We start from the raw sequence: 15100 nt of genomic DNA on the forward strand, positions 1-15100 counted from the left end.
GCGGCAGCGAGGCCAGGCCCATCCTTCGCAACACCGGGGACAGGTAGAACCTCAGTACGTAGTGACACTTGGTGTTTACGTACCAGGGATCCATGCACAGCTTGGTGCAGCCACACACAAAGGTGGCCATCAGGGTGAGGGTGGCATTTGGTGTGCTTTTTCCCCCGTTGCCCAGAGCTTTGTACATCGAGTCCCTACGGACCCTGGCCATCTTTGATCTCCATATAAAATGGAAGATGGCCCGGGTGACTGTGATGGGACAGGTCCTGGGAATAGACCAGACCTGTGACACATATAACAACACTGACAGTGCGTCACACCTGATGACCAGTCTTTTACCCGCGATGGAGAGCGACCATCACTTCCATCTGCCCAGTTTCTGCCTCACTTTCTTGATACGCTCCCCCCAAGGCTTGATGCACGCCCCAGCCCCCCTGTACCAAATACCCAACACCTTCAGGTGGTCAGTCCTGACGGTGAAGGGGATGAAGGATCGGTCGGCTCAGTTCCTGAAGAGCATGGACTCGCTCTTTCCTCGGTTGACCTTGGTCCCCGAGGCCCGTTCGAACTGGTCACATATGCACAAGAGTCTGTGCACAGACAGCGGATCCGAGCAGAAAATGGCAACATCTTCCATGTACAGGGAGGCCTTAACCTGCAGGCCCCGCTGCCAGGAATAGTCACCCCTCTCAGGCTCGCATCCTTCCTGACGGACTCGGCAAATGGAGCCCTGCCTGACTCCAGATCTGACTGGGAAGCTATCTGATTCCCACCCATTGATTGAGACTGCCCTGACAATGTTGGTGTAGTGCAGTCTGATCCAATTGCAGATTCCCTCCCCAAAGCCCATTTTCGAGAGAACATCGCTCATATACATATGTGATATCCTGTCAAAGGCTTTCTCCTGGTCCAGGCTGATGAGGCAGGTGTCCAACCCTCTGTCCTGCACATAGGCAATCGTATCCCTGAGAAGCGCGAGACTCTCAGCGATCTTCCTGCCTGGTACAGCACAGGTTTGGTCAGGATGGATCACCAATCCCAGAGCAGACCTGACCCGGTTGGCAATGACCTTTGCCAAGATTTTGTAATTTGCATTTAATAGTGTGATTGGTTGCTAACCTGGAGAAACTCAAACACTCCTGATATTATTTCTTCAAAATAAAACTTGAGGTTTGCTCTGCTGCACCATCCTCATGCCCAGGGACCTCTGACTGCTCTCCTTTGAAGTAAGCCTGGGATACCAAGTGTACATAAAGAAGCAAATACAAGTTGGGAGAAAATAGACATTTTCACACAGCTAATAGCTAGAGTCTATTATGCACTGCCAAGAAGCAACGTGGAGGCAGGTTCACTTCAGGCATTCAAGAGACTTTGGATGATTATTTAAATAAAAATAAAGTGCCGGGTTAGGGAGAAAAGACTGGAAAATAGCACAAAATCAAAATGGTCAGACAGCCTGTGTTACATAATGGGCTGAATAGCCTCTTTCTACACTATCACAATTTTGTGATAATGGGATTATCACAAACTCAGGGAATGGTCCTACTCTGAGAGTGAACCCAGGATCTGCATCTTTGATTTCTCCCTTCATGGTGCCCAGGAGAAGGCTTAGAGACAGGCTGTAATGTTCAAGTTCACTGTTAAGTAAGGACACATGGAATTGAGTTTGAGTATAATTAGTTCTCACACACAGAAAGGAAATGTATAAGAAATTGATCTAATTTTGGTGATGATGCCCAAGGGCCAATTGTTAATCAGATATGAAGTGACCGTATACAATTGAAAAATATTTATATACCATCGGTGCAATCCTGATGATAAGTTGACTCAGAAACAGGGAGGATGGAAGAAGAAGAAAGACTCCATTTCTACTGCAGAATATCTGTTTCTGGGTTTCTAACTAACTGTTATGGCAATATGCAAGAATATCTAAATTGCAATTTTCTTGATCACACTGGAGGTGGAGATTAGTTAAGAAATAGGGAAAAAAAAAGCATTCACAAATTCAGGTTGTTCCAAAGTGTTTTTTCAGCCAATGATGTACTCTTGATAGTCACCATTGTAGTGCAGCAAATGCCAATTTGCACACGGCAAGTTCCCATAAATAATAGTGTGATAACAGCCAGATAATCTGTTTTGTGATGTTGATTGATGATAAACATTGGCTGAGACACCAGACATAATTCCCTCACTCTTAGAATCATCGATTCTGGAATCCCCACACTGTGGAAAGAGGTAATTCGGCCCATCGAACCTGCACCGACCCTTCGAACAGCATCCCACCCAAAACCAGACATTTGCCCTATCCCTGTAACCCTGCATTTACCATGCCTAATCCACATAACCTGCACATCTTTGGAAACTTCTTTGATGTAATGTCACCAAATCTTTGACATCAATTTGAGAATATGCTTGAGCCTCAGTTTAATATTGTATCCTAAAGATCACATGAGCAACATTGCAGCCCTCACTCAGAGTAGCACAGGAGTGTATAAGATTTGAGTTTTATACTCAAGTCCCTGGCATGGGACTTGAACACAGAGTCTTCTAACTCAGAGGTGAAGGTGCTAGTAGCTGAATTGTGGTGGATAGAGAGACTCCACTGCCTCTAATCACATTGAGATTAGAGGAAGCTTAAAGTAAAGACTGGTCCATTTGAAAGCATTAAAATCCCTTAACAGCATCAAAACAAAATTTACAAGTCAGATAAACACAAATACTTTAAAAATTTAAGAGATTGGAGGCCTGCATTCACATTTACGATGATTCCTTTTTGATTTGAAGATTTTGACAAGTAAAAACAAACACATGTAGAAACATAGGAAAATATACACAACTGAAAGGATTAAACCTGAATTGCCAAATTCTGACTTCTATCTTGAATGCCATTGTGTAACAAAAATGTTCATACCAAATTTATATCATTAGCAGAATTGGAGGTGTAGTGGACAGCGAAGAGGGTTACCTCAGATTATATAAGGATCTGGACCAGATGGGCCAATGGGCTGAGAAGTGGCAGATGGAGTTTAATTCAGATAAATGCAAGGTACTGCATTTTGGGAAAGCAAATCTTAGTAGGACTTATAAACTTAATGGTAAGGTCTGAGGGAGTGTTGCTGAACAAAGATACCTTGGAGTGCAGGTTCATAGCTCCTTGAAAGTAGACTTATAGGTAGATAGGATAGTGAAGAAGGCATTTGGCCTGCATTCCTTTATTGGTCAGAGTGCTGAGTACAGGAGTTGGGAGGTCATGTTGCGGCTGTACAGGACATTGGTTAGTGGTGCTGGAAGAGCACAGCGGTTCAGGCAGCATCCGAGAAGCAGTACTCTTCGGATGCTGTCTGAACTGCTGTGCTCTTCCAGCACCACTGATCCAGAATCTGGTTTTCAGCATCTGCAGTCATTGTTTTTACCTATAGCAATGTGAGTCATTCTTCACTGCCTCTGAAATAGCTCCACAAATTGTTACAGAAGAATCAAATAAGAATAAAGCCGAGGGAGAATTGCTGTATTGGAAATGTCGTCTCATGGATAAGACATTAAACTGATATACTTTCTGCCCTCTCTGGTGAATGTGGAAGTATTTAGAAGAGGAACATATTTTCCCCAGCATCATGGAAACTATATATTTGCCAACCAAACTTGCTCGGTTTCCGGTGGGATCTTACTGTGCAAGAAATATTTTGTACATCTCCTACATTTTAATAATGCCGACACCTCAAGACTTTGTATTAGCTGAAACTGCTTTGGAATATCCCATCATTTAGAAAGACATGTCTCAGTGCATATTCTTTTTTTCTGACTACTTTGACGCTCAGTGCTTAGATTAAAATTTGCACCTGATCTCAGTGTTTTAAGTCCCTTCGGCTTTTTTCTGTCCCATCTCTTTAACCTCCTATTACCTGACAATCCCACAATCAGTTGATGAATATGTGGAACTGTCGCAAATGTAGAACCATTGACCCCAGGAACTTGTTCTGCTATTTGATAAGTTCACAGCTGATCTGTTTGTGTTTCAAATTCTGCAGTCCCATCTACCCTTGATAATCTTTCATTCCCCTGCCTAACAGAAATGTATCTACCTATCTTAAAAATATTCAATGACACAATTTCCACTGCCTTCTGAGACAGAGTTCTAAAGTTGGACAACTCACTGACACAAAAAAATTCCTAATTTCTGGGCAGCCCCTGATTTTAAATACTGCCCCTCTAATTCTAGTCTCATTCACAAGAAAAAGCATTCTTTCTACAGTCATCTTGTTGAGACCATTCAGGAACATATAAGCTTCCATCAGGTTACTCTTCATTGTTGTAAACTCCAGGGAAGAAAAGTTCAGACTGTCCAACCTATCGTCATAAGACAACCCACTCATAACAGGTATCAATCTAGTTAACTCCTCTGAACTGCCATTAGTGCATTTACATCTCTCCTTAAATAAGGAGACTAAAACTGTACACAGTATTCAAGATTTGGTCTCACCAATGCCCTCACCATCTTTCTTTGTTCTTGACTTTAACCTCTTGTGTAATCCCCTCAACATCATTCCACCAATTCAACTGTTCTTTCGATCATCTATGTCCACTCTCCAGAATTGCTCTTGAAATCCATCTTTCTCTCTCATTTTTGTTCCTTATTTTCTTCAAAACCCACAAGCTTTGGCCAATTGTTTGGTAATTGTTACTATGATGTAAAATGTATGATTTCTGTGTATATTATGTCATTTATTTTAGAGTTTTGATTGGAGCTAGTGGCATGTAGGTTTTGATTTATGTCTGAAGAGGTTTAATGATTAACTGATAGATATTTCAATAGAAATAGGTGATTTCTTGAAATAAAAAAGACAGTGAGAAAGGGAGTTTCTGGTGTGTAATGGGGTTTTGTTTTCATTGGGAGATATTTTACCAACAAACAAAGTGAAGAGTTTTGAATTAGGTATTCACTTTGCAACATCAGAGATTTATATTTTTTTCATTGAATTAGGGGGAATGCCCACAACTTGGAAAATGCTTTTGGGTCTCAGTTTGGCAAGTTTGCAGAACTCATGGCTGAAGTTAAATGTATAAAACAATTGCACTGAGAAGGGTTGCTCGTTTATAACTGGCACCAAATAGGTTATCTCAGTGTAAGGAGTTTATCTAAAACATTCAGCACCAGAAGTATTCAGTTAAAACCCTGAAGAAATTATGTGAAGCTGAGAATTTCTAATATATAAAATTGAGTAAGAGGCAATCAGATTACTGAGATCAAGACTTGAAGCCACAGTTAAATCTGTGGTGGAGAACAGAATTCTCTGTGGCATTGAGTACAATAACAGAGAACTATAATGGGATTAATGTGATTAGATTTGACTGTGTTTTAGAAAATCTTTCAATGTGTGTTACATGTAAATATTTGCTGTAATCTATTTTATCTTCATTTCTTTTGTGTAATAAACTGTTTTATTGTTAATACTAAATCATCAGCATTGCATATTTATGTTTCAGTAAGAGGCCACTCATTAAACCAAAAGCAAAAACAAACAAAATATCATCTGTCAAACTGTTCAATTCAACATTAATTTATTTGCAACAACAATGGCTTAGCATCATATAGCATCATTAACTTAGAAAAATGGTTCATTTCACTGCCCAGTTTTCAGTCTGGAATTTAACTTGTCCAATAATAACATCAGGTAGGATCATAACACTACCCGCTTTTAACTTTGAGTGTTTCTTTATTTAACAGGGAAGTGAAATGAACCATTTTTCTAAGTTAAAGCTGCAATCTGAAGCTAAGCCATTCTTGTTATAAGTGACTTAACGCAGAATCAAACTGTATAACTGAATAAGGATGCAAAGTGTACCACAACTGCGATTCAGTTCATGGTTTAACAAAAAACAACACATAGATACTGAATGGTTACTGATATTAATCTCTCGTGTATTTAGCCCTCAACTTCAATCATTTCCAAATTATAATTTTGGGAAGAATTTCAGAAGCTTCATCCTTGAATGACCTTGAGTTATCCATTTTTATTTTACTACTCAATGATATATAGCATGATTTCAAAATCTAAGTCAAAAAGCCTGATGTCACAGATACAATTTATTATGCCCAGTTAACCAGCAGCAATTTGCTATTGGTTCTGAATGAATAAAGTAAATTACTCCTTACTGATGAGAGAACAACTTAATTTGTCTTCACCAGAATGAAGATAATACTCCAACATAATACAAACAACTTTGGTGTTCAGTTGTTAGAATTACAACAAATGTTTTCCACACTATTTGCATATCTTGCTAAAGATTTTCCAAAATATTCATGGAAAAGAAACATAGAAGCATAATGCTAATGCTACATCCTCTCCATCCTGCTATTTCCACTCCCACCCAGCAAACCCCCTCACCCCACCCCATGATCACCACCCCCATTGATACTTTGATCTATTCCCAAGCTTCTTGCTAGTTATAATGAATGTGGTGAATTTTATCAGTCACTGATTTTTGAATATGTTACAGTCTGTCCGCACATCTCGAGCCAGCTTTGAACATTCAGAGAATATTTTCCTGATGGATTCATTGTTATCTGGCTAGTGTTAATGGAACATCCTGTGTTGCAAATAATCATTTAATTTAATTAGTTTTGGTGTCCTGCTTTGGGGACAGAAAATTTACTCCGTTTGGTCCATCTAAAATCACCATGCAGCAAAGCCTGCTGAAGGTGTTTTGGCAGAGATAGACTGAAACTACTTATGAACAATGGGAACTTAGACTAGGGACATCAGGACGGCAAATTCCCTTGTCATGGAGTTAATGTCTTCAGCACAGGTAGTGGGAGAAAAATAGGTCAGAAAATGGACCTCAAAGCTATTATTTAAAAGTGCATTGCCAAATTTTATGCACAGCAGATGGACTGCACATTCAGTAATATCATTTTAAGAACGCAGAACGCTTCAACAGTTTTATTGATTGTGCCTTGCTCAGCTGATGTAATCCTATGTCATACAAATTTGAATTGCGACAGACTGTCTGTAATAAAAATAAGAAATGTTACTGTAACAAATGTCCATTAAAAAGACCATAGAATCATTGAAATTTACAGACTGGAGAGAGGTCATTTGCCCCTTCAAATCTGCACCAGCTGAGAAATAGCCATCAAATCTAATCCAACTTCAAGTGTGCATCTAACCATTTTTGCGTGTGTTAAAAACATTTCCATCTCAACAAAACTTTCATTAGTGGGTCCCAGAGTCCCACCATCCTTCTGGTGAAAACATTTCCTCAAACTCCCTCTGAATTTCCTATCTTTTATCTTAAATCCTGGAAAGCAAATTTCAACCAAGAGGAACAGCACCTTCCTCTATACCCTTAATAATTTTGTATACTTACATTAGATTTGGACTCAGCCTCCAAAGAAAATAACCCTAGCCTATTTTCTCCAATCTGCCAACAACCTCATGGACATTTCTTTGTACCCTCTTCAGTGCAGGCATGTTTTTGCTAATGTATAATAAAGAGAACTGAATGCAGCATTCTAGCTGTTGCCTAACCAGTGTTTTATATGGTTCAGCTCTAATAATCTGTGTCTCAGCTATGAAAGGAGAACTTATGACCTGTTATCCCAGTTTCTTCAGCTCATGATTAGAAAAGAACTTTGGTCTGTCTCAAAACAATGACAGCAATCAGCACTAAATAAAATGGGTGATACCAGCTGGCAATTAGCCTTGGTTGGATAAAATTATGGTGACATCAGACAATCTTTGAGCCAGTTATTGACTTCTGGACTGAAGAAAATTAGTGTCTCCAAATGAATAGCTTCCAGTAGCGTTAATATCATAGTATGGTGGTTACTTTAATCTGAGAATGATTGCAGTAACAATTTCTAAAACTTAAAGTTTCAGTTGACATGAGTGATTATATAAAATTACAGTCACAAAAAAATTGTTAGATCAGATAAAACTTTGCAGTTCATCTAGCTAGTCTCAAAATCATGTTCATGAAATAATAATTGCAGAGGAATTATCCCACTCTATCCTTGGAATGAAATAATGTCTTTCTCCATTTCATTTGGGATTTCATCCTAAGAGTGATTGTTTTTCTCATGATTGATCTAAAGTCAATGTTCAATGATTTCCCAGTTATTAATCTGTTCACATCTGTGTCAGTATCACAAAACAAAAATTATATTATATATACATAATTAACTCTGATTTTGGTTTAGCATCGTGCAATGAGTACAAAAATATGTGCTGTATAAACTGGTAGTCCTATAACAACTCTTCACTCCAACAATATTGTAGTTCAAATTCACTTCAGGGTTCAGCTGATGTAAATGTATTAATTGCCTGTAAAACAGCTTCAATGTAGTTGTAAAGATATCATAACTGCCATGCTGCAATGTATTTTACTCTCAAATTAGAAATTGGAGTTTAGTAAATTTTTACCTATGAATTCTTCCGGCTTTAATATTGAAATACACTTTGGATATTTTGTTTTAAACTGAATCAAAGTTACAAAAGATAGAAAGGATTGAACAGCATTATTCATTGATATTGCATCAATGTATATGACATTTTCAATTGAAAGACTTACCTTAACAGCTTCTCCATGGGTGACTTTATCAAACACCTTGTCATTCACTCGCAAGATCTGATCTCCTACTCGAAGCCCTTCTTTTTCAGCTAATGAGTTTTGTTCAACAAGTGACACATAGATGCCGACCCCATGCTCAGCTCCTCCTCGGATGCTGAAACCCAAACCTTCATTTGTTTTGTTTCTTTTCAGTGCCACCTGCCTGATCTCGCCATAATTTTCTTTCATTACTAAGCTTGGATAGAAAGGAGCTGTCCGTTGATCAGTGCTGAAATTTACTTGCACTTGTCTGGAAACTTGGGAGTCTAATTGCTAAGGGAAAAAGAAACAAAAACAAATAATTTAACAGGCAATCCAATATAAATGGTAGTTATATGCAAATAACCAAGAAAAAAATCAATGAAGCACATGCAGAAAATACACCGTGTTACGTAATATATTCCCAAATACAATTGTTGAAAGAGCTAATCCTTATTGATGATCATTAAATTTTAAGTTTGAATGCAATACAATTAATTAGATTTAAACATGAGTAACAAACAATTATTTTAAATATTCCTTCAGCTTTGCACTGTGTAGAATTTCATTGAATAGAACTATTGACAAATTGATATATTTCTGTTACTCCAGTGTGAAGTGCTTTACAAAGAGAATACATATACATTGGACTTTACACTGGATCTGGATCTCTCTCTCTCTTGCTAATGAATAGTAGAACATGCTTGAGATTGAGATTACTGTCCCACTTGGTTCTTTGAGAAATTGATTGCAAATATAATTTTAAAATTATTTCAAAAATTATTGAAAGGCTAAAACCACAGCTTCATACCTTTTTACAATTAGGGCTTCTCTTAAAATAAAATATATATAATTTTTGAAATAATTTTAAAATTATATTTACAATTAATTTCTCAATGTCTCAATCTCACATATGCTCCACTATCCCCTTCTAGCTATATTCATCTTCATTGACTTCATCCATTCTCCATTACAGACATTTTCAGCAAGTCAATAATCTCTATCTTTAGCAGTCCACCTTCACTCAGTAATGGGATTCAGATGGTTGTGGGTTCAAATCCTCTCTCCAGAGATTTGAACATGTATCAATTTAAAGGCAACATACTGTAGATGGTGGAAATCGAAAATAAAAATAAGGAAGTGCTAAAGAAACTCAGCAGGTCTGGTAGCATTTTTGGAGAGAGAAAGTGTCAACATTTTGAGCTCAACAACTCCCCAGTTCGAAAAATGAGTCATTAGCTTCAACTCTGCTTTTCTCTCCAAACATGTTGCAAGATCTACTGAGTTTTTCTTGTATTTTCTTTCAACTTGAACATATAATCATGCTTAACACTTCAATAAAGTACTGAAGGGTCAAAGGTGCCATTGTCAGATGAGATGTGAAACTGATGTCACATTTGGCCTCTCAAATGGATGTATAAGAATCTGTATAAGTAGACCAATAAGTGCCATGAAATTATTCATGCATCCTTGCGAACATATAGTCTCTCACTGACACATTAAAAGAGATTACCTGGCTATGATTTCAATCTCATGCATAAGATGCCTGTTGTGTTTCTCTATACAGTTTTGCATTTTTTAAGTTGTTCACTCATGGGATGCAGGCATGGCTTGGCTGGCCAGCATTTATTGCCCGTCCCTTATTGCCATTGAGAAGGTGGTGGTGAGCTGCCTTCTTCAATGACTGCAGTCCATCTCCTGTTGGCTGACCCACAATAACATCGGGGAAGCAATTCCAGGATTTTGATCCAGGATTATGATCCATGACAACACTTCAAAAATATATCAATGGCTGTAAACTGCTAGCTTTGGACATCAGAAGGACACATAAAAGTGTAAAATGCAACATTTTTGGGACAATGAAGAAAGAAGGGGAAGGTTCATGTTTTAGTATACCTTCCTTTGAGAACTTGTGGACTTGGTTTTAAATAGCTGATTACTTTTCAGTAAGCTTTTATTTTACAATTAACAAGATTAGTTATTGAAAAATGTATATTATTATCATTGGAGCAGATTTATTTCTCACAAATCTCATGGAAAAAATATTCTGGTTCTTTAATTTTTAGCTGCAATTTTTACACTTGTAATTGAGAATAAGTCAGTAATTGGCACCTATAGTAATGATTTGCACTCTAAGCCCTTAGACCACTGTTAAATTGCTGAAACTCATTTCATTTGAAATTGTTTGTAAGCAGCACAAAGGAGAGCTTTTTTTATTCCAAACTTTGGAGCTGGATTAAAGACCAATGTCTGTTAGTCAAAGACCAATAGGCAAGGTGAGCCAAGGTCAATACATTGAAAAATAAGTTAACTCATATGTGCAATACCTTCCCCTGCAACCACTGAAAGTGTAGCACCTGCCCATTTACCTCCTCCCTCCTCAGATTCCAAGGGCCCAAACACACCTTTCAGGTCAAGCAGTGCTTCACTTGCACTTCACATAATCTAATCTACTGCATTCGCTGCTCACAATGTGGTCTCCTCCACACTGGGGAAACACAGTGTAGATTGAGGGACTGCTTCGAAGGATATCTACATGCTGCTCGCAGAAATGACTCTGAGTTTCTGATTGCCTGCCACTTTAACACGCCACCCTGTTCCCTGGCCAAAAACTCTGTCTCAGGCTTGCTGCAGTGTTCCAGCAAAGCTCAACGTACGCTGGAAGAACATCACCTCGTTTTGGTTTGGGACCCTGCAGACCTCCGCACTCAATGTCAAGTTCAATAATTTTAGGGCCTGAACTCTCCTGTCCTAGCCCCCTACGTTACACATCAGGCCTTGATATCACATAGTCTGTCATTATTGTTTGCCACTAACAGTCCAATTAACAGCTGTTCACTCTCCTAGCCAGATGTTATCCACTCCTTTGCCCAACTGCTCTTCTCTCTCTTTGGGCTCTATCCCCACCTATCATTTACTCCTTACACGCCCCCATCCACCCTATCTTCTGCATACAAACCAACATTTTCCTAGCTACCATTAGTTCTGAGGAAGGGTCACCTGACCCGAAACCTTAACTGATTTCTCTTCAGAAATGTTGCCAGACCTGCTGAGCTTTTCCAGCAACTTCTGTTTTGGTTTCTGATTTACACCATCTGGATTTCTTAGCATGCCACCTAAACCCAGCTCTCTTGCTGATTCCAGTCTTCCCTTGTTTATTGTGCACAGATACCAGTCAAATCGCTTCCTGCCTTGTGGGGCTGGGAGCAGCGAGAATGTGCAGACTTGTAAAAGCGATTTGGTGTCTGGACCAATCCTAGTATTGTTTCCCCCTTCAGCTGTAGTATGCTCCTGAACGATACCTCACATAGGGACTGAGGTGGAAGACTGTAACATACACAGCACTTAATAAGGATGGGGGCTGGAGTTACAAAAGAAGAATCTCAATCCAGTGTGTGGAAATAGTTCTTCCGAGCCTGCTATTTCTCCATGAAGTTGACTGAATACTTAGACCACAATAGCATGTATTAGCCGTAGTGTCAGGTGCACGAGTAAATGTAGGGGATGGGTCTGGGTGGGTTGCCCTTCGGAGGGTTGGTGTGGACTTGTTGGGCCGAAGGGCCTGTTTCCACGCTGTAGGGAATCTAATCTAATAACAATCAAAGCAGCCTCGAACGTATCTCCCCGAATTTATTACAAATAGCTAACACATGCAATTGCGTACCAGCTATTCTGGCACTCTGTTTCTGAAGCTACAGTAACGGGTAAAAGCCAATACTTAGTACACTCTAGCTGTGCTATATTGGCTAGGGTGTATGCTCACTGAGACAGAGAGCTGCTATTTGATGGTACAAGGTGTTTTGGTTCCAAGTGATTTCTTTAATTGCTCATATGTTTCAGATAGTTAGAGTGGGCGCCCAGCTGCAAGCTGGTGAATTGGTATGATTTTGTCGTCTGCGATCAGAATACAGGTTACAAGTTTACTCGTCACGTTTGAATTCTAACAGGAGCCAAGCCAAACCTCAGGGATTCCACTCTTACACATTTTGAAAAGGACGGAAATAAACAGCAGACGGATCTCTCAACAGTTCAGTCCCGTGGCCAGCTGCCCTCCCTATTACAGGCATTTTAAACCCGAAGTGAAACTTCCCTCGACACAGTGTCAATGATTTCTCAGTGCTGGATTTTCCCGGATGTCCCAGCCATTTGCTCGCTTGCTCTGATCCCCTACTCTCTCCGAACCCGGGAGAAAGCGGACTGTGCTGGATTTAATTTCTGTTTTTGTGTGGGACAGTCGGGCCGTGAAAAAGACACGGTTCATCCCGGCAAGTGCTCCCCATCAATATTTATGGTTCCCAATGGTCTTTTTTTTTGTAAGAAACTGCAACAAACATCCTCATCTTCGACGACTAATCTTAAATCTTTGGGCTCGGGGGGTTAAAATACATTTATACCAAGTACCAATGTTAACGAACATGTGTTTTGTCTTTGCTGGTCAGCTCTCAAGACCCAGTGGCCACACGACTGTGCGCCCTGCTTGCTTTCCAGCCGCACTGGTGATGAATTGTTGATTCACTTTCCCCCATCAGTTTGGCTCCTCTTGCTGTCTAACTTGAGGTTCCCACAGCTCTGTCTAGTGTCAGCACCTGGGACCTTCAGTGCTGGAATGTGTCATCCGAGACCGTTCTCTCTCTGCCGGAATAACGCTGATGAGAGTGTGAGTGAGAGGCATTCGCATTAATAACATATGCTGTGCGTGGGGAGGGGGACAGTGAATTCAGGCGGGATTAAAACCCTGGACAGCAATAAAGCGCGCAGTAAAAGTCGGCTCAGAGCTCTGCACTGAGGGAGAGGTGCACTGCGAGGGACAGAACTGAACAGAGCAATGTTAACAGCCAAACAAAAACAAAACAACTGAGATGCACCCTTCTGTTTTACTCTAAAATATTCAACGCGGTATTTAATTCCATTCACTTACTTATTAATTAGTGCACTTAAAGCGAGTATAAATATTGGTCGGTTACAGCAGCGCACTGGAATTTGCAATGAACTGAGCGTGTGGAGAAAGGGGGGAAGTTCAATGCCTTTCTGAGGGGCTGTCTAACCCCGCATTCAGGTTGAGCCGGTGGAAGACTTACATGGAGGTGGCTGGCAGTGGCGGAGCGGGCTTGGCTGCTGTCAGTGGCCGGGGTGAGCAGCTCTGTTTTCAGGTATAGTCCCTCCGAGGTGTACTGGTCAAACAGCAGCTGGTCAGACCTGGGGATGACCAGCCGCAGCATGGGCAGCAGCTGCCGCTTCTCCGGGCTGTTCAAGATCACTTTCAAAGTCTGCACCAGGTCAAAGACGTTGCGCTTGGAGTGGTAGACGTTCAGGCAGTGGATGAACTGCTCCCTCTCGTAGTCGCTCAGTAAAACGTTCAGAGCGTTGTGCAGCTTCCTCACGTTGGACGAGAGCGAGCGGCCGCCCGAGCCGCTGGCCGACACCATGGAGTTAGCCGAGGAGTTCAGGGACAGCCGCTCGAAGTCGGTGGACATGGTGTGCGGTGGGACCGCCGCAGGAGCGAAGGGCCGAGTGTCCTCCCTCGCTCCGTCCGTCCTTGCCCCAGCCGAGAGGTGGCGAGCCGGTTCAGGGAGAGCGACAGGAGGCGGGCAGCACCGGGCACTGAGAGAGAGAGAGAGAGAGATTGGGACGGCCAGTGGGGTTGGGGGTGCGGATGGTCTGTCGGTCAGCAGAGCCCCGACCGCCTCGCCATCCCGCCAAAGGGAAGCCGAGCCCCCGCGGCCAGGCTCCGGGGGCTGCCCGAGTGTGGCATCGACCGGGGCGGGGGTGTGGGGGTCCCTTTGTCTCTGTTTCCCCGAGAGGGGGTCCCTGTGTCCCCGGGAGTGGGGCTGTCTCCCTCTCAGTCCTGGGTCATCTCTCTCTCTCTCTGTCTCTCTCTGTCTCTCTGTGTTTCTCTCCCTCTGTCCAGGGATCCCTCTCGCTCTCGCTCTCGCTGTCCCGGAGTATCTATCCCGCACTGTTCCCTGTCTGGCTGTATCTCTCTCTCTCTCTCTGTGTATCTCTTTCTCGCACCTGGCAATTTCATTCGCTGTCATTCCGCGCGGAAATGACGCCGCTGAGCCCGTTGCTAGGACACGTCTGCCTCTTAGGACGCGCCGGCTGGACATGTGCAGGAGGGAGAGAGGGGACGGTGTCAGAGCCTGAGGGAAAGTGAGGACAGGGTCAGAGGGAGAGTGAGGGTCAGAGTCTGAGCGAGAGTGAGGGTCAGAGTCTGAGCCTGAGGGAGAGAGGGTGCAGGGTCAGAGATAGAGGCAGAGAGAGGGTCAGAATCTGAGCGAGAGTGAGGGTCAGAGTCTGAGGGAGAGTGAGGGTCAGAGTCTGAGCCTGAGGGAGAGAGGGGGCAGGGTCAGAGATGGAGGGAGAGAGAGGGTCAGAGTCTGAGCGAGAGTGAGGGTCAGAGTCTGAGGGAGAGTGAGGGTCAGAGTCTGAGCCTGAGGGAGAGAGGGGGCAGGGTCAGAGATGGAGGGAGAGAGAGGACAGGCTCAGAGCCTAAAGAGAGAGAGATGACACT

At 41.9% G+C, this 15100-nt stretch overlaps 1 protein-coding gene across 6 annotated transcripts in view; it reads right to left on the reverse strand.

Annotated features, from left to right (window-relative positions):
* whrna (whirlin a) overlaps positions 1–14555 on the reverse strand; it is a 214512-nt gene extending 199957 nt beyond the window's left edge. For 4 of the 6 annotated variants that reach the window (XM_043720018.1, XM_043720016.1, XM_043720015.1 and 1 more), the window contains exons 1-2: positions 13668–14555; positions 8572–8883 (exon numbers count right to left, since the gene is read on the reverse strand). In XM_043720018.1, coding sequence (XP_043575953.1) covers positions 8572–8883; positions 13668–14063 — 708 coding nt within the window. In that variant the 5' untranslated portion in view covers positions 14064–14555. The remainder of the gene's footprint in view (positions 1–8571; positions 8884–13667) is intronic. The other 2 variants (XM_043720020.1, XM_043720017.1) reach the window with 1 other exon arrangement.
* Between the last annotated feature and the right edge of the window lie 545 nt (positions 14556–15100).

This window comes from Chiloscyllium plagiosum, chromosome 30 (genome assembly GCF_004010195.1).
Source record: "Chiloscyllium plagiosum isolate BGI_BamShark_2017 chromosome 30, ASM401019v2, whole genome shotgun sequence".
Taxonomy (NCBI): domain Eukaryota; kingdom Metazoa; phylum Chordata; class Chondrichthyes; order Orectolobiformes; family Hemiscylliidae; genus Chiloscyllium; species Chiloscyllium plagiosum.